We start from the raw sequence: 19,437 nt of genomic DNA, 5'->3' as shown, positions 1-19,437 counted from the left end.
ACTATTAAATATTTGTAATTAATATTTTAAAAATATTTTTTATTTTTAATTAATGATTTTAACACATTTATAATTAAGTACTAAGAAAAAAGAAGAGAAAGTACTATGTTATTGGAGGGTGAAAAGTAATTAAGCATTAAAAGTGTTTTTGGGAGAGGAAAAGCTAAAAATTTTAGCTTCTCCTTTTCGTAAGTACTTTTGAAAAGACTTCGAAAAGCTAAAAATTTCACCAAAAACAACTTGTTTCACATGCCTTTTCTTCCAGAAGTGCTTTTGGAGCCAGAAGTGCTTTTGAAAAGTAATACAGAACTGGCCCTAAAATTTGTTGGTTTAGTTTGTAAATGGGTTATGATATTTGGGTTTAATATGTATATTATCTATAAATCTATAATGGGTAAATTATAAAAATAGTCACTAAATTTTGATTATTTTTTACTACTAAATTATGAAAATTTATATTTTGATCACAAAAGTTATCGACTAGACTAAAGTTAAAACATTCTATTGGGTCCTTTTACAACTTTTTTTACAATAATTCCCAAAATTTTATAAAAAGTATTAAAATATAAAAAATTTGAAATTTTCTAAAATTATATAATAAACAAAACATGTATTTGCAAATTATAAAAAATATATTTGTTTCTTGGATACAAACATTTGTACAATTGAATCATAAATTTACTAAAATAAATCTATTCGTATAGCGTACAAACATTTAACTATTTTGCATAATATCTTGGATATTAAAATTCTCTGAATTTTTAAAAAATTATATATTTTTAATTTTTTTCAAATTTATTGTTAAAAATGTTGTAAAAATACCAAATTAAATGTTTTTAGCTATAGTTTAGGATCAAATTGGATATTAACCCTTGAATTAATGTGTTATTTCACTTTCTATTAAGGCTGTAAGAACCATTAATAGATGGGTGACCAAAATTTAACTTTTATAGTTCGGTGACAAAAAATGTCAAACTTTAGTGACCACTTTTTGTAATTTATCCTTTCCTATAATATATATAAAAGTCAATTTTTTAAACGTAGTTAAACTAGTCGACCATCAGTCATTAGTCCAATCGATTAAATTAAAAATATTATTAATATAGAAATAAATAATATATAGTATAGACAATCTATTCAACATAGTAAGTAGTTGATATAAAATTCAAAAACACTTAGATAGTCTTCATTAGAAATTACATTTTTTTATTTTTTAATATAAGAATATTATTAATATAATGTAATAATTTTATTTATTATATTGAAGGTGTTTTTATAATTGGACTTCTACGGTTCAGATCTCCTAATAGTCGACTTTAAATTTTCTAAAATAATAATCGATGTCGCTTGACACAATGGTGGCACCTAAAAATATTTTTTTAAAAAAAATTAACGGGTGTTGTCTGACATACTAGAGGCACAAAAAAAATTTTAAAAATATTTATTGATGTCGCTTGACATACGGATGGCGCCCAAAATTTTTTTAAAAATTTTTCGGTGTCGCTTGATAGATTGGTGGCACCCATTAAAAGGAAAAAAAATATTTTTCTACGGTGAATATCCGTATTTTAATAGGTATTTTGAAAAATACATATTGGTACCGCTTGGCACAATAACAACACCAAAAAAAAATTATATATTTTTAAAAGCCGATGATTGACTAATAATAAGGGGCGATATCACCGATGTGTCAAACAACACTAACTATCACTACGAAAAAATAAATTATTTACATACACAAATTTTATTTTGAATTATTTTTATAAATAATTAATTCTTTTTAGTCGGTTAAGTAAAAAAATCCACATTACAACTCCAAAAGGTGAACCAAACCAAACCAAACCTCCTTTGTGAAATTGCACTTGCAAAAGAGAAGATTCGTGGACTCTACTTCAGCTTGAGAGAATGTGCAATCCCTTCTCATAAATCTTTTTCCAAGGCAACACATTGTTGAAAATGTTATATATTTGTACTTAAAATATTAAAAATGCTATATATTTTAAATTTAAAAGAGATACTGTTGTATAAAATGCTATTCATTCTTAAAAATATTATTTATTGTATTAATAAATTATTATTTAAAATAATAAGGTAATAAAAGTGAAAATATGTATGTATGTATGTTTAATAATTTTCAAAATAAAATATTAAAACTTATTAAATTTTAAAACTATACATAAATTTTAGTTTAATGTGCAATACTTTACATGAATTTTGATCAGTAATTTATAAACTACTAACACGATTATCAAAATAGCACAATTTTGAGTTTACATACTGCGTGCACAAAGGATTATATTTATTCAAGATAAAAATAAATTGATCTATTTGTTTCTTTAAATGTACACGATTGAATCAAATTTAAAATTTCATTTATATTTTTAAACTACAATGAAAATTTCATGTGTGTAATTACACCAAATTAAATTTTATATATCAAATTATACATTAAACAAATATTCATATATAATTTTGAGATTTATTTCAAAGTATTAATATTTTTTAATAAATCCATGAAAGAGAAGACAGAAGAAAGGGAAGGAAGTTGTGTTCATTAATGAAGTAAATCTTATTACACGTATGAACATCTCTAATATTTCTACATTAGTACTAGTGAATAGGGGTGAGTATTCGATCGAATCGAGTTGAATTGAGTCAAAAAATTTTGAGTTAGTCGAGTTGACAAATCCTATTTTAGCAATATAACTCAATTTGAATTTTTTTCTGTCAAAAAATTTCGAATCGAGTTAACGAATCCTATTATTTATACTACATATTGTGTTTACATCGACCGATTATTTAACTAGTAGACAAAGTACAAGATTATTTAACTATATAAATAATATAATAGTTTTACCTTTTAACTTAATAGATAAACATTTATTAAAACGACGTAGTTTTATCTTTTAATTTAATGGTTTTGACTTTTAACTTTAGAAAAGATGAACATTTATCGAAACGACGTAATTTTACCTTTTCTTATTCGGATTTTTGGATAATTCGAATTGTGTAATTCATATTCGGGTTAAACCGAAAAAAACTTGATTTTTTATTCGAATTGATCCGAATAACTCAATTAACTCGAACTATTTAATTCAAAATTTAAATTTTTTTATCAAGTTTTTTGAATCAAATCAGATTTTGCTCAACCTAAGGTACTAGTGAAAGATAACATTAAAAATAAAAAATAGTTTTCACACAATTTCTGTCTGGAGAAAGAATATAACAATACATGTTGTTCAACAATGGTGTCTAATAAAATTATACAAAGGGAATGAAGAAGAAAGTGTCTATCTTGAAGACTTACTTAAATTCTTGTAGCTTGTAACCATTGATGATCCTTTTGATTGCTTAGAGTTCCTTAACTTGATTCCAAACAAGAATGATCGAAGCGGAATTCGAGACATCGATGATCTCCGAGGCTTTGATGGTTGAGACATTGATGATATTAAGGACCCAAGTTCTTTCTCCAAGCTGTTCATTTGCTTCTCAACCTCATGCTTGAGTTGCCACACATGTTCAAACCCCGATTTTAATTCATTAGATACCTTGGTAAGTTCATGTTTCATGTTCGTAACTTCACCTTTGAACTTGGTTGCTTGATATACACTCATCAACTCATCGCCACTAGCTATTTCATTTTGGATTTTGCATATGGAGGTATATCTGCTTTCAATTTCATCTGTCAAAACTCCATTGTTTTCTAACCATAGTGTTAAGCCGGTTCTTATTTCTTGGAACTGACAATAAACGGGTCGGATTTCGGATTGCATATGTTCCATCCTTCCTTCATAATGGTTTCTTTTTCTCAATGTTGATAACTTGGCTTTCAAGTTATTGACTGAAGTTTGATATTTCTTTATTTGATTAAAAGCTGCACTGAATCTCAACCAAAAAACGAGATTTTCTTCGAGTAATTCGTCGATACTTGATCTAATTTTGTTCTCTACGACTGATTGGCTTGTAGGTTTGTTGTTTTCTCCTGCTTTCTCGGATGATTCTTTGGAACTTCCGTGTGTAGTTGATCCGACTTCGACTGTGATTTCTTTTCTAATGGATCCATCTTTCCCCTGCTCTGAAGGTGATGCTTCGATAGAATTGGTTAACGTAGATTGCTCGCTCGGACTTTCATGGTTTACTTCGTGGTCTTCTATTGAATATACATACTTGTTTTCATCTAAAAACCCGATTTTTCGATGTAAAGATTGAACCTCTCTATCTCTAGAGGCCACTGCGTTCTTTAGTTCCTTTATCTGCATAGCCAATTCGAAGAACCCATCCCGGTTGTTCTTATCGACTTCATTAAGCTTCTTTTTTACCTCCTCATAGTTCTCAAGAACCGAAGAGTACTTGTCGACTACAACCTGTTCTCTGTCATCGAGTCCATCCAAGTACAACTGCCTCCAGTTCGGTTGCTCTTCTTCTTCGTCATCGGTCTCAATTTCGTTGATCTCAGCATCTGCTATACTGCTTGCCATATCCGACAAGTCTTGCTTCTTTGCTTTATCTTCTTTGGTAGAAACCGGACCCTTACTCGAATAAGCATTAAACACATTGCTTGTTTCACAAGCAGCATTGTTTTTCCCTTCAACTGAAACATCCTTATCTTTCAAAGCCTGCTCGATTTGATGATCTTCGGTTTCTCCGTCGACATCAGAATCGGCTTCAGCTTTTACTGATAAATGATCAACATTACAACTCGGTGCAGCCGAATGTGTTTTGAGGCCGTTAATTTCGTGTACAACAGTATCCACAAGATCTTTAACTTTACTTAATTCCCCTTCCAACAAGTTCATCCTGCAGTTTATGATTTTCCGGCCTTCCTTCTCGGCTTCCTTGTCTTCTTCCGGGACCTCATCCGCATCAGATTTTGATCCCTTTTCTAAATCCTTTTCAGACAAAAATGCAGTTTCCCAATTAACTACTCTTTGTACAAGCTCATCAATTTTCACTACAAGTTCAGACATCATACGAGAAGCATTATTTGAGCTTACGTCGAGCTTCTCATCGGTCTCGTTCCGCGATACTTCATGTTTCTGTTTTTCAACAATAAGAACTTCATGAACCTTGTTATCAACATTCTTACTTGGAACATGCTTCTTTTGCTGATTTATTTGTGGAGCACTAAATCTATTCCTCAAAGCTTCAAATCTCAAATGTACATGCTTAATCTTTTCGGAATCCACATTCACATCCTCGATCGGCAACTCGTCTTTATCATCGGTAACGGATCCAAGCCCGAACTCAACCCGTAAATTGCTTACTCTCCTTTGCTTTTCAGCTACTTGATTATCCACTTCACAAAATTTCTTATACCCTTCCACATATGCTCTCTTCAAACACTCTCTTTCAGTTTCCATATCTGAAATCTCCTTCGACAGCTTATCGATTTCATCGAGTGCCTCGTCTTTGTTCAACCCCGAACTCGGAACCGCCGATCCTAAAGCTTTGTTCACTTTTCCTTTATGAAACCAAACTCTCGAACCGGGGGATTCTTGATCTTGTTCATCATCAAGGGAATAAGGGACTTGTTCAGGAAAAACAGTAGCAATGGTTCGATTGGCACGTTGAAGATCTTTTGATAAATGATCATATCTTTCAGCTAATGCTTGGTAAGAACGGTAACATTCTTCAACAATGCTTACAAGTTCTGGTCTTTTCTTGAAATAAATTTCTGCCCTTTTTGCAAATGAATCCCCATCATCATCAATAATTTTCAACATGCTCCTCACTTTCTCCTCCATATCTATCGTTCATTTTCAACAATCTTTTTAGAACAAAAATGGGTCCCAAAAATATAAGTTTTAAACTATATTTTTCGTGTTAGATACATGGGTTAAACTACTTGGAAAATCCCTGTATTATTGGAATTGCATCAAATTAACCCTTTATTATTAAATGGTTTAATTTAGTCTTTGTATTATTAAAAGAACAAAAATTCAAATTGTAATAAAATTAACATTTACTATTTAAATCAATAAATATTAATTTTGTTCCAATTTGACATTATTTAATTTTTTTAATATTACAGCGACTAAATGAATCCATTTAATAGTAAAGAGACTAACTTGATCAAATGCCTATAATAAAGGGATCTCTCAAATTCATTCACCGATATATACAATATACAATGCTCATAACCGAAGTTTTAAAAAACAAATATTTAAGATAAAAATAGAAGTGCCCTTCTCAATTTTGAAATTGGTCCCTCTAAAAAAATAAGAACTATGAATTTTAAAAGTGAGCAATTAAGGATAATTAAAGGTAGTGTTAAACTCTTTCGTCAATTGTAATAATTTTGATCGATACAATAATAAATTTAACCCTCAGTATTTATATATTTTATTAATTTAGTCTTGATTCTAAAAACTCATTTAACTCAACAAATTGACAAAATATGTAAACTTTAATAACTAAATTTATTATTACTTCAATCAAATTTATTTCGAAAATAACCTTTAAATTGTTCCGATCAATTTCGAAATTAAGAGGAACATAGCGGTGTTTTTACTGATATTTAATCAAACAAAAGAAGGGTATGGACCAAACAATCTGGATTGTTGTGAATCTTGTGATATTTGTGCAAAAAAACCAATAAATTTGTAAAAAAAAAAAAAGAAAGAAAACAAAAAGGCATTTACCTTGAAGATTTTGTTCAAGCCATTTTGATTGCTTGGTTCTAATGTGGCTAACCCACCACCATGAATATGCATTGCTTGCAGCGTTCTGCAACATCATCATGTGTATTGGTATATGCTTCTCCCTTTGGAAGGAAAAAGAAAAAGAACTAATTCCTTCCAAAAAGGGATTGCCTTGAAGATCATCAAGAATCAAACTTGGCTAAACCTGCATCGGATGGGTAAGAAATGGAAGGGAACATAGCTCGCCTTGTTAATGACTTTCAATCTTTTTCATTTCCTCAATTATAGAAATAGGGATTTATCCATATGGCACTACCTCCACTCATCTTCATTTGCCTGCTTGGGATTTTCTTTTTATAATCATTTTCTTTTTCCTTTTTTCTCTTTCCATTCAGTTTTCAGTTTTTCTTTTCTTTTCTTTTTTTTTCCATGTGTACATATTTTTCTCAAGAAACAAACACTGTTTTTTTGGAAAGATAGTTCAAACAGAAGTTTTGCGAAAATCTCGTTTTCCATTCTGTTCAACAGATTTGTTATAACGGATGCCTCTTGCCACAACCATTTTTTTTTCTTAATAACAAATTTGGCCACTAACATTTACATGTCTTATCAAAATGACCCTAATTATATTTTTAAACTTTTTTAACCATTAACTTTATTCTTTTTTCAAATTGTTTTTTAACAAGTTAACGAGATGATGTAGAATTTCATATATAAAATATTTTTAATAAGATGTAATTATTACTTAAATAATTACATATGAAAATAATAAAACAAATAAATAATTCATGAAGTTAAAAATAACTCAAAAATAAATATAATTATATAAAAAAGTTTTAAAATGAATGCACACATTCAGTATTTTTTGTTTAATGACATTTATTTTCTTTAAATTAATAGTTATTTTTAATTTCATGTATGATTTATTTATTTTATTATTTTCCACATGTATTTATCTTATTAGGTTACATAAGTAATAAATTACATGTTGTTAAAAATATTGGTTAGCCTTTTTGGATTAAATTATTAACAAGTTTATATTTTAATCATTTAACTTCAACGAGTTATAAAATAGTCGCTGAGCTATTCAAATATTTTTATTTAAGTCGCTAAACTATTTGAAAGTTCGTATTTATCGTAGAGCTATTAAGTTTTTTTTTTTAAAATTTAGATTAGCGAGTTCTAAATAATGATTCAACAATCGATGCGTTGGATAGTATTCATCAACGATTTAAATTTTAGTTTGCAAATTAATGATATTCAAGTTGTTTCGTAAAAAAGCAATTAATCATAACAAAGGAGAATGTGAGCTTTCAATGACACAAGCGGTTTCAACGAAAAAGATCATACAACAACGATATTGATAGGCTGATAACTTAAATAAAAACTTTCGAATAATTAAATGATCGTTTTGTAACTTTTTAAAGTCGAGAAATGTGAAATGAAACAGATATCAATTATCTTCGAGCAAAAACAAAAACAGCTTCAGCTATTATGTCCACCATTATAATGTCTTAATCATAGGACAACAAGGGCAGCCATTGATTTGGAGAAAGAAACTAATGTTTATGTACAAAATAATTTATTCACATATTATTTACAGTAAATCATACAGCATAAAATCTGGTTCGGTTTTTAGTAAGTACAAAAAACTATATTTACACTAAAGAATTCAATGCACACACACACACACAACTTTCATGCTCCAAGTGAAGTCCCCCAACGAATCACACACACGCATAAATGAACAAACACCGATCTTCAGCTCCCGAAAGAAACAGCAGAAAAGGAAATGTCTGGTCTGATATTCACATCGTGTATGTCTCTTGGCTACCGTTTTTTGCTGCTCGTTAGTTGATAATAGCTCAGATTTCAGTTTTACAGTATATACAGCACCTTTATACAATATTTATATCGACGATGAAACACGAGACCAAGTTGTTCCAGCAGATGGAGTAATAGAATAAAGATCCATAAGGAATCTTCGATAGTCTGAGATATTAGCTAGTCTGCAGAGATGAAAGCCACTGTTCCACGTAATTTTTGCTTGCTTCACATTGAAGAAACATAAGACACAGACAGAGTTAGCATAATGACATACACACTTGGACAAATTCTATGAAAGCTTACAGCATCACATTGGAGAACATAACACATTATGAACAAAAGATGAACAGCAGCTACCATTTCGGCCAAAGTAGGTCCTGAATTCTACATTATATGCACACTCAAATATATATATAGGGATGCAGATATAGGAACTTACAAGAGCAACATGCCAATAAAATCAATTATCTTCTGACTGACATTAAAATCGAGATGAGCTAGACCGAACAACAATAAAAGTTCATTAGAGGCTCGTCCAAAATCGAGATGAGCTATCAATGAGTTACAACGTCCAAAACCTCAAGTATTGTTAGTCCTCCCTACTTTCCCTAATGCAATCTTGAACATTCCATCCAATTGTATTGTTAAAAAACCAGTGTAACTATAAATACCACACTAATTTGCTCTATAATCTAAGATACAGGGACTAATTTGCCTATTTTTTAGTATAGGAGGCAAAATTCAACCTGACTATAAAAGCTTCCATGGTACATTTACAGTCGACCCCTTGAACAATTCAAGCAATTCAACAGTATATAAGTTTAAAAAAAAAAAAACTAAACAAGTTCCATATGTGTTCATAGTGCCAAAAATAGTGTTAGCAAATGGAAAATGACCTGCAAAGTGCTATCCTATCCTACATCTTAACCTTTTTTCCATATATATATATATATATAACATACAGTCAAATACTTGGGAAATTAGAAATGGACAATACCAGAAGAATAATAGTTAGGAATGTTGACAATGGCACCCAAAAGGTTGTTCTTTGGATCTTCCAACATATCATCTTGTCTATGACCATAACATGGAACCAACACAGCAAAGCTATTGTCTGATTCATCATCACTGTTGAAACCAGGTCCATGAGGTTCCATCCATCCAATGGAGTAATCTGAACCATCGGATTCGGACCCCGAAACACACCCTCCGTCCGACGGGACAATAACTACATCATATTCCCTATCAATCTTTCTTTCTTCACGGCTATGCCATTTCCTCCTAACTTTTCTAGATGAAGACGCCATATTAGCTCTCTTAACCAATGGAAACTTCAGATTATCCGAATCTAATAAACCGGAATCCGGCGACGAGCTTAAAGAAGATCCATTAGCAATTCTAGGTTCTTGATGTTTACCACTCCATAACCACCATGAAAGGTGAGTAAAAGCCACAGCCATATGTATATAATCAGCTATAGCTCAATCTAATATGCAAATCCCCAGCAAAATCCAAAACCAACAAATAGGCAATTTGATCACCACTTTCTGCATTTAAAAACAAAATCACATACTCAAACAAAACTGCATTGAAATCATAATTCTCTAAAGCAAAAGCAACCCTTTACTTTAAACCTTTAAAAATTAAATTGGATTCCTCTCAAATTTCCATTTTTTTAGCTAGAAAAAAAATAATAAAAAAAGACAGTACAAGGAATTTAGACAAATTTCAAAGGAGAATAAGTGATAACCGGTCCCATAAAAAATCAAACGAAATATCCGAAAAAAGGGAAAAGAAAAAAAACCCTTTTCTGCTAAAAATAGATTTCTCAAATTTGACTACCTATTTTCCTCTCCTTTTTTTTTTTTTCAAATTTTCATTTACATTTTCTCAATCAGTTCCGAACAGAATTTCAAATAAATCTCAAAATAAGCCATTTAAAGATATACAGAAAAGGAGGAAGACTTTTAAAGCTTTATCAGCAAAAGAGGAAAAGAAAAAAAGAACCCAAACATTGTTCCTTGTGTTTCAAATAAAAAGAGGAAGATTCAATGGAGACTTGAAAGAACAAAAAGAAAAAAAAAAATCAATCAAAGTACCTTCAAAAAGCCACCCAACGTAAAAGAAAAATACCACCCAGATTTTCAGATAATCTGCAAAGGAAAATAAAAAAGGGGAAAAAAAGAAAACGGTGATGGAATCCAAATTCTACAAATTTTTTAACCTCACTTCACTTCCAAGAATCAATCTTTTTTTGCTTTAAAAAGAGAAAGATTCCCATAGAGATAAAAAGAAGAGTTCTTTTTGGGTTTATATTAATATCAGCCGATTATATATTTTAACAGCAGGTGAAAATAATAATATTATAATAATAATGTAAAATTATGATTTATTTACTAGGGAGTTTTATTCCATGAGCTCAAGAGTAGGGGGAAACTTTTGAATTTAATGAATTTAGGGTATTTTTTGGAGTTCAGATATAAACTTTTAGTTTTTTGTAGTTACGGATTACGGGGAGAAGTGGGATTATTTTGTTAGAAATGAGATTGGGTATAGAGGATTAACGACATTTGACTGAAATCGATTTCCAGGTCAGAAATGTGGGGCGGTAGAAAGGTTGACGTGGCGGGTTTGACCCGAAAGAAACGTGTAAGTGTAGCTCAAGTAACCCATGCCCACTTCCCGGGAAATTCCAACCTCTTTGCGCCGTACTTTCCTGTCTCTAATTTCCCCCATTTTCTCTAATTAAAAAATAATTAAAGGTTAAACATATAAAAAAAATTAGATTTAAGATTAAATTAATACGTGTAAATATTATAAGACTAAACTTAATATTAAACCAATAAAAGGGTCCACGTCAGTTACCGAAAAGATTAATCGTTAAATGAATAAAATAGAATAAAAATATTTTTATAGTTTATTTTAAAAAATTAAATAGGAAATTGAAAAAATTATTAAGTTGATGGATAAAATATTGCTTTGTCCATGATAAGTTGAAGTCTTTGATTCTCCTATACTTATCCTCTTTTAGCAAAAATGAATTATTTGTTTACAATGATTATCACTTATTATTATTTTCTTAAAAGGATATTTAATTAAATTATTATTTCACTAATTTGAGTTGGACGTAGATAAATACAAAATTATTTTGAGTTGATTGGGTCTGAATTTCATTTAAATAATAAAAATATTTTTAAGATTTAAATTTAATTATGAAATTATATAAAATATCAATTAAAATATATTTTATTATTTGGTTAGTTTTAGTCTCTATATTCTATTAATTTTATAATTGCAGTACGAAGACAAATGGAAGCAATTAAATCCTCGGTTAAATGTTGTTATTAGTCATTTACTATATTTTTCAATTTGATCATCCATAGTTCTTATATTTTTAAATTTTAAAATTTTAATATTGACATATCTTTGCACTGCTTAAATTTATTACCTAGACTTTTTATGAGTAATATATGAAAATAACAAGTAAAATTTTGAAAATATTATAATTTAATAAATTTAATAGATACAATTTGATAAGATTAAAATTTCAACTTTTGAAAACTAAAATCGTAATTTATGCACATTACAAGGACCAAAAACAAAATTTAACCTATTTTTTAGAAAAAAAAAAGATAAAGGACAACATCATAAACCAAAATCTTTGGTTGGCTAACATTTCTCCACCAGAACGAAAAATTGTCTAAAAATATTCCCAAAATCTTTCAAAAGAAAATCCCATTTTGTTTGAATCATTGAGACGACAACTCCCCACCAATGGTGCACATGGAAAGATCTATTATGTGACAAAAGCTTATGCACTTTTTAAAATTTTCCAATCACTATTATTTTTTAGTGTAAAACTTTGGTATATTTTTAGTGCATGAGTAAATGTTGGCCATATATAATAAGATTGTGAAATGAATGATATGACTTTAGGAAATAAATGTGAAGCCTTAGGGACCCACATTTGTTTACAAGTGGGCCTAATTTTTCGGCTTGATTTGGACAGAGAAATTATTGGACAAAAAAATTTGTAAATTGGATCAACATGAATCAAACTAAGTCATTGAATATAAAAATGATTTTATTTTATTTTTTATTATGAGAATAGTTATATTGATATTAATTAAATTAAGATCTAATCATTATAACTTTATTAATTTTAATTAATAATTCAAGTAATTTAAATAAAAATAATAAAAAGAAAATTCATATCACAATATGAATAAGTCTACTCGATATAAGCTTATCATATTTCGACACAATTATTTAGTTAACTTTTGATACCAGTCCTCATATTTTGTAAAAATTGTATATTTAATCTCCATATTTTAATTTTATCAATTTTAATCCCTATACTATTCAAATTGATCGATTTTGATCTTTATACTTTTCAAATTTTAAAATTTAGTCCTAACTCAAATAGTAGAAGATAAATTAGTTTAGTTAAATTCAATGACTAGTCCTATACAATATGTACAATTGTAAATTTAATCTATATTCTCCTATTAGATCATTCTAAGTCCATATGCTTTTAGATTTTGAATCCTAGTCTTGATGCAAATGCCAATCTTTAATCCATTAATTAAATTTTTATTGAGTAATATGTGAAAATAACTAGTTAAAATAGTATTATACATATAATAATATATTTGTCGCATTAGATTTTAGAAATAAAAAATTAAATTTAATAAATTTAACAATTATCGTTTGATAAAAACTACAATTTTAAATTTTGAAAAATATAGAGACTAAAATGACCAAATTAAAATACAAAAACTAAATATATAACTTTGATAAAGTACAAGTGCTGATAGCCTAATTATTTAGTTTGAGTCACCTACAAGTACAAGCTTTGGTTGGAATTATTGGTTGTTAAATGTCAAAGCGAATCAACAACCCCTTGTAAGACATGTTATTTGGATACTTTTAAGAAACCTTAGGCTAGGGGAAATGAACTTGATGAAAGAAATTTAAAAAGAAAAATTATTTGAAGATAATATCAAAATAATCTAAATTTGGATGGCATAAATTTAATACTTCATCTAATACCAAGAACTCAATAACTTCCACGTATTTTAACACCATGGTCGCTTCAATATGTCCTACAAGTTTCGGCTTATTGCCATTGTATTTTAAACATTTAGATTATCAATTCGGTTTTAATTCAATAAAATATTTTAAAAAATTATAAAACCCAACTCAATCTATTTTTTTCAGCTCCAAATTATTCCCTCAAAATCCAATTCAACCCTTTTGTCCTGATTCCAAATGGTTTGCTCAAAATTTCATTCAATCCTTTTGTCTAGTTCGGTTCTAACAACCATTAGCAACATGTTTAAAGCTCAAAATTTGTTCTCGAACCCATCTCTCCCTATAAAATTTGTATGCTTATTTCAATAAGAAAAAACACTCAAAATCCCATGTGAAACTTAGTAAAGGAATACCTCTAGTAGCCAATGCTATAGTTCGCCTGAGTACAATGCTTTCGAGCAAGTAACTCGTACACTTTCAGATAATTTTCCGGGGTACTTGGAAAAAATACTATAAGGGCTAACCTGAAATTTTGTTTGTTCTTCTTGTTCCTCTTGTATTTTCTATCACAGGTAATGGCTGATCCTTAGTATCAGGCTGAATGACTGTTTTTTGGCCTTTCTTTCTAGGGTCAAGTTTTGCAGCAGTTGGTTTGACCTGTAAGAATTCGAACTTGTCATTAGCAACCAGAGGAAATTTTTGTTACTTAAGCATAGGGTACCATTTCTTCTGCTTTTGTTCATTTCAATCTTAGGGAAGAAGACCCTCAAACAATCTTTAATGTACCTAATATCTAAATGTGGACATGAAAAGGTGTGCGGCAGGAAAGCATACCATTGTGTTCCCAATCTCTCGTAATGGCTGCTTTCTAGATCCGCAGTCTTCATTTGTATCAGGAATGTTTTTAACAGTTTTATTTTGAATCAGGATAGTATCATGAATCGTGCCTTTCAGTTCTTCAACGATATCTTCTGGCATCTTTGGTTGTGGTATGTCGTCCAATTTGAAAGGAACTTTTTTATTATTCGTGCACTTGGCCAATGCGCAGCCACAAGACGCCCCGCAGCTGCTCCCTGCTGATCGACATCTGCATTTGAGGGTCTTACACAAAGACTTTTTGGAACAGGAGCAGCACACTCCTGAAGGTTTCTCTATCATTGAAGTATTTCCCTGAGAACACTCAGATTCAGATGCATCTGTGCCGGATGCATGAATATTACTCCCAATGGAAACAGAAGTCTGGACCAAGTCTGCCTGATTAACAAACATCAAAACTCAACGATTAGATATTATAAAGAGAATCTTATTCCATGTTAGTATCTATGGTTTGAAATTAAAAGCACCATGCTACAGGAAACTGAACTAACTTGTGACCTATCTGCTGGAACGAGTTGTGCCTTTGACATTTTCATTTGGCTAACCATACAACTTAGTTTAGCAACTTCTTCTCTTAGATCTGTTAACTCTGAATCATCTATGGAAGTTTCATTATCGCCTGTCCTGCAGCTTGAACTAGCAGGAAAGAACAGATTTAATAATCATTAGAGCAGTAGTAACAAAAGGACAAAGCAACCTTTGTGGTGAATGAAAAAGCAAGAGCGTGATCCTACCTGGATTTTTCCTCCCTTAGCATCTCCAATTCCAGCTTGAGTTTCTTTATCTCATCAACCATCCTAGAAAACAATGTACACTTATTTATGTATAAACAAATCAAGCCAGCAGTGAACTTCAAGCATGATCCCATAGCTGATTCAAACCAGGACTACAGGGGAATTATTGTTTACAGAACTCACTTTTCAATTCGATGTTCGTATTTTGAACATACTTCATCAAGCTTCAGTTTGGCTTCAAAGTCATTCTCAATACCCTGCATCAGTGCCATTATAGAAACACCATCATTACCATCATCAAACAATTGCCCCTACCCTTCCAACCCCATAGACACAAAATAAAGAGTGAGAAAAAGGGGGGAAACACTAAAATCAACTTTCAGATGCAGTATAAAATGGTGGAAAACTACCTCTATCATTCAGTTAAAAAAATAAAAAGAATATGCATGACATCATGATGATCCATTTAACCCCTCAGGGTACATGTACAAATCCCTTTTCAACCAATTGCAACTAAGGTACATGTTCAAAAAGAAAGCATTTCTTCATGGATCTATAACACATACCTGAGTTCCAATGTTGATGCCAATTCTAGCACCTATTTATGGTTTACACAAACGAGAAGTCAATAAATCATAATCAAACTAAATATATATATAGGAGGACTTCTTATTTTCTAACCAGCTATTTTGCCAGATGTAGCCTTTCTAGATTCAGTTAGCTGTTTTAGACGTTTTGCTGCCACAAAAGCTTCTTTTGTTTTCTGCTGCAATACCTAAGATAGAGGCATAAAAGAAAAGGAAAAAAACTTAAGAATATATTTACCAAATACTAGTCAACAGAAAATAAAGTAAGGTAACATAAAAAGAAGACTGATATACATGCTTTTGCCTCTGAATGAGAGTTGAGAGCACATGCTTCTCATACTTGTTCCTCCTTTGCTCTTTCTTAAGCTGTTAAAAGGAAAATGAATAATTAACATATGATGAAGCCTTCCCAGCAAAAAACTGCTATCTCACAGGGCGTCTCCTTGAAATAACTAAGGAAGAACAGCTTATATTTTAACAGATGATGCGAAAAGGATGATTAGGTGAGCAATCATGGGCAGTTCTGAGATAGCGCCATATGCCTAATATTCAGCTTACAGAAGAAAACAAAGTAATTACCAGCATAGACACATTAAGAGTTTTTGTTTTCTTTTTATTGTATGCCTCATGCAGAACATTTTTGTATGGTTGAATTGCTTAAGCATCTCACACGTTAAGAGTGAATACAAAATCTATTGAGCATTCAGAGTAAAAGAGAAAAGCTCAATAACATATGCCAGTGTATTAAAGATGCTAATCAGTAATCACAATACTTGAACATCACAAGGTCGTTCTTAACTACATATCAATGATAAGACAGAAAATATGACCCAGCACAGTCATTTTGAAAAGAAAGAATAAAATGTAAAACCTAAACATATAAGCATTGTATTTCCTAGGATTTACGGTGATAACCAGAGCATCATTTAAGCACGGCTAATATGAAAAAAATACATACCTGAAGAATTTCCTTTTCAAGCGAAGCCTTGCATAACCTGAACTGCATCGATTCAAGCTTCATCTTGCATTGGAGCTGAACCTAAATAAAGGAAACTTCCAGCGATAATAAAAGCAACAAAATGAATATCATAGTTCTACACAAATGCTCATCTAAATCAAGTACTCACCTTTTGCACCTTTAATCTTTGAATCTCATCCTGGAACTGTTCTGACATTTCATCTGATTTAGGCTTTTTTGCCGAGAGTTGAGACTGTATGCCTAGTTTCCTCAACTCCACAATCTGAGAATGTTGAACATAGCTTAGTATTGAACCTTGATTGTAATTCCCCATTTAACGAAGATGTGAAACAAATACCTTCGTAGAGGTCTCTGAATTTCGAGAATGCCCTTGATCCAGTTTTTGAACACCAACACAGGAGTTTGGTGTAACGTCAACCACTTTGCTCCTTAGCTCCTCAATCGCCCTCTGCCATTCCATAAACACGTTTATTAAAAGTTGAAGGCATAAAACTGAATTTTACATTTAATCATCTGATGCAGTCTTAATAAGATTTTTAGTTGCTTCCTCAATCACCACAAATCGATAATGTAAATGATAAAAGCACAATTCAATAGTATTTCCTCGGAATCACTAGAATCTCAATGCCCTAAATCATTACCCTGAATGTTCTTAGCAACCAAACAGATTCCACTAGATTAATAAAATTTTAAAGAGGACAACAGTTTTGTTCACTCAACTGCGATCAGATCTATTACATTCCTGCATTTCAAAACAACTAAATAGACTCACTTTAAAAAAAACCAGAGATTCACCTTATAAGAAAAGAAATAGAACAAAAATGAAAACCAGAAAATCGAATCACTGAATCACCTTAAGAGTCTCATTTTCTAGCTCCAAATCTCGGATCCTATTAGCCGGATTTCCCTTCTCACCCGATACGATCAAAGGCGAAGTAGAAGAATCAGCGGAGCCGCTCTTTTGCTTAGAACGACGATTTGGCTTCTTCATTTTCTTTTTTCTTTTACCTGAAAAGTGAACTGAAAACCGAAGCAACGATGATTCAGATGAAAATGATCGAAAACAAATATTATTGCAAAATAGTCGATCAATAAATTATTTTCCAAGAAAAATAAGTGGAAAAAAGCAGGAATAGGATACCAGAGCTGTTCTTTGGTCTGCCTAAACTCAGCCTAGCGTCTAGAGTTGGGAGAAAGGAGCGCAATTCTTTCTAAAAATCAAATTTTGAATTTCGTTTTCGGGGAATAATAAAATATCCGCTAATGATAGTATTTTTATTGTATTATGATGCCACGTCAGCTTTTTCTAATGGAGAGTTTCTCATTTTAGTCTTCTAGGTGAGATTTTGTTGTTGTATATTAAAATTGAAGGTTATTCGACCAAAAAAAAGATATTGAATGTTAATTTTGAATTTTATCTTTGGTTTAAACAATAAAATAATATTTAAATTTGATATTTAATTTTTTATTAGAATTAATAAATAAATTATTAATTCATTGTTGATTTTATCCCAACTGTTAATTCCATTATAAAAAATTCAACCAATCACAATGAAAATATCTATATTTTTTAATATATTACTAAAATTTATAAATACATTTAAAAATAATTTAAAATTATTAAATTTAGACGGTAAGTAAACCAGCTCCTGCTTCACTTACTGACTACCTCTTCGTATATTTTCAAAATAGGCACTCTCAAATAGGTTATTTATATATGTCATTGAAAAACATAATTTATTTCTTTAAACCCTAGAAATTAAACTATATTAAAGTCGCCTAAATCATGAACTCTAAATTCACTAAACTCTAAATGTTAATATTTCAATTAAGGTTTAAGGTATTTAAGTGGGATAAGTGGAATGGAACCCTAAATGTTGAACCCAATCTATACACCTTCAATCCTATATGTTAATGTTTCAATTTAAAATTTAAAATTATGAGAAAATGAATTAGAGTTTTAGGGTCTGATATTTTTGTGAAATGGAAGAAAAGAAAGGGGTTAAATATGTATTCATAAGCAAAATTGATTAGAGCTTAGACACTATTGGAGATGAAATCTTTGGTTAATCTCTCTGAAAAAGTAGTATGAACTTAACACTCACACATGTTGAGATTAATGTAGTCATTTTAATAATTAAATTCTCTAAAAAATCTACACAAATTAGACCTCAGCACTTATAAATATCGATATCAAATTAAATTTCCTCATCTCCTTCCCCTTAACACTATAAAAACCCCAAACAAAAATTCTTTTCAACCTAAACCATAAATCTTTATAAGCATTTTTATCACAATTATATATTAATTGTAATATGCTTAATGTTTAGGAATGTTAGATGTTATTATTGTTTTATTACCATTATATAGTTAGATTACTTGAACAAATAACACTTCAAATGTGTACTTTTAGAATCTTAAGAACTCAAATCCATCGTAAAGGATTAAAAACGTTTGAACAAGAATTAAAGAACTATTTGATAGACAGAGGCGAAGCCAGAAAATTTTTTTAGGGGGGCCGGATGAAATTTTAATTTTTTATAGTTTATATTTTTATAATTTGTAAAGGATTAAATTAAATTTTTATAATTTTAAGGGGGGGCAAAGTATAATTTTACCTTTACTAATTTAAAATTTTTAAAAAAATTCAATGGCCTAAAATATAATTTTCTATTTTAGGGGGGCCAGGGCCCATACTAGCCCCCTGGCTACGCCCCTGTTGATAGATCCGAATAATAATAGTTTTGTTGCACATATTA

The 19,437-nt window shown here is 30.3% G+C and overlaps 3 protein-coding genes across 3 annotated transcripts; all 3 read right to left on the bottom strand.

Moving 5' to 3' along the window:
• Nucleotides 1-3,139: 3,139 nt before the first annotated feature.
• LOC108485217 (protein NETWORKED 2A) lies at nt 3,140-7,176 on the bottom strand. Its single transcript, XM_017789054.2, has 2 exons — nt 6,642-7,176; nt 3,140-5,746 (listed from the first exon to the last, which is right to left on the bottom strand). Exons 1-2 carry the CDS (start codon nt 6,739-6,741, stop codon nt 3,291-3,293), a joined length of 2,556 nt encoding a protein of 851 aa, XP_017644543.2. The 5' UTR covers nt 6,742-7,176; the 3' UTR covers nt 3,140-3,290.
• Nucleotides 7,177-8,206: 1,030 nt separating this feature from the next.
• LOC108484574 (uncharacterized) lies at nt 8,207-10,782 on the bottom strand. Its single transcript, XM_017788400.2, has 3 exons — nt 10,568-10,782; nt 9,466-10,015; nt 8,207-8,691 (listed from the first exon to the last, which is right to left on the bottom strand). The coding sequence occupies exons 2-3, from the start codon at nt 9,926-9,928 to the stop codon at nt 8,642-8,644; spliced, it is 513 nt and encodes a 170-aa protein (XP_017643889.1). The 5' UTR covers nt 9,929-10,015; nt 10,568-10,782; the 3' UTR covers nt 8,207-8,641.
• Nucleotides 10,783-13,722: 2,940 nt separating this feature from the next.
• Nucleotides 13,723-17,956, bottom strand: LOC108484547 (kinesin-like protein KIN-4C). Its single transcript, XM_017788368.2, has 13 exons — nt 17,820-17,956; nt 17,532-17,698; nt 17,016-17,126; nt 16,827-16,940; nt 16,658-16,738; nt 15,994-16,065; nt 15,794-15,887; nt 15,679-15,710; nt 15,296-15,369; nt 15,113-15,175; nt 14,870-15,014; nt 14,337-14,756; nt 13,723-14,159 (listed from the first exon to the last, which is right to left on the bottom strand). Exons 2-13 carry the CDS (start codon nt 17,667-17,669, stop codon nt 14,022-14,024), a joined length of 1,482 nt encoding a protein of 493 aa, XP_017643857.1. The 5' UTR covers nt 17,670-17,698; nt 17,820-17,956; the 3' UTR covers nt 13,723-14,021.
• Nucleotides 17,957-19,437: the final 1,481 nt, after the last annotated feature.

Source organism: Gossypium arboreum, chromosome 6 (genome assembly GCF_025698485.1).
Source record: "Gossypium arboreum isolate Shixiya-1 chromosome 6, ASM2569848v2, whole genome shotgun sequence".
NCBI lineage: Eukaryota > Viridiplantae > Streptophyta > Magnoliopsida > Malvales > Malvaceae > Gossypium > Gossypium arboreum.
The sequence above is the reverse complement of the archived record's forward strand: the minus strand, read 5'-3'. Positions and strand labels throughout refer to the sequence as shown.

Bases quoted from the DNA above. Each gene is read 5' to 3' on its own strand.
- LOC108484574 (XM_017788400.2), bottom strand. From the start codon at position 9,928: ATGGCTGTGGCTTTTACTCACCTTTCATGGTGGTTATGGAGTGGTAAA. The intron at 8,692-9,465 runs GTATTGTCCATT...TTCAATGTGAAG, and splicing joins TCCTAACTATTATTCTTCTG to CAAGCAAAAATTACGTGGAA.
- LOC108485217 (XM_017789054.2), bottom strand. From the start codon at position 6,741: ATGATGATGTTGCAGAACGCTGCAAGCAATGCATATTCATGGTGGTGG. The intron at 5,747-6,641 runs GTAAATGCCTTT...AATGAACGATAG, and splicing joins GCTTGAACAAAATCTTCAAG to ATATGGAGGAGAAAGTGAGG.
- LOC108484547 (XM_017788368.2), bottom strand. From the start codon at position 17,669: ATGAAGAAGCCAAATCGTCGTTCTAAGCAAAAGAGCGGCTCCGCTGAT. The intron at 16,739-16,826 runs GTGAGTACTTGA...TCCTTTATTTAG, and splicing joins AAAGATTAAAGGTGCAAAAG to GTTCAGCTCCAATGCAAGAT. The intron at 15,888-15,993 runs GTATATCAGTCT...CCTCTATCTTAG, and splicing joins TCATTCAGAGGCAAAAGCAT to GTATTGCAGCAGAAAACAAA.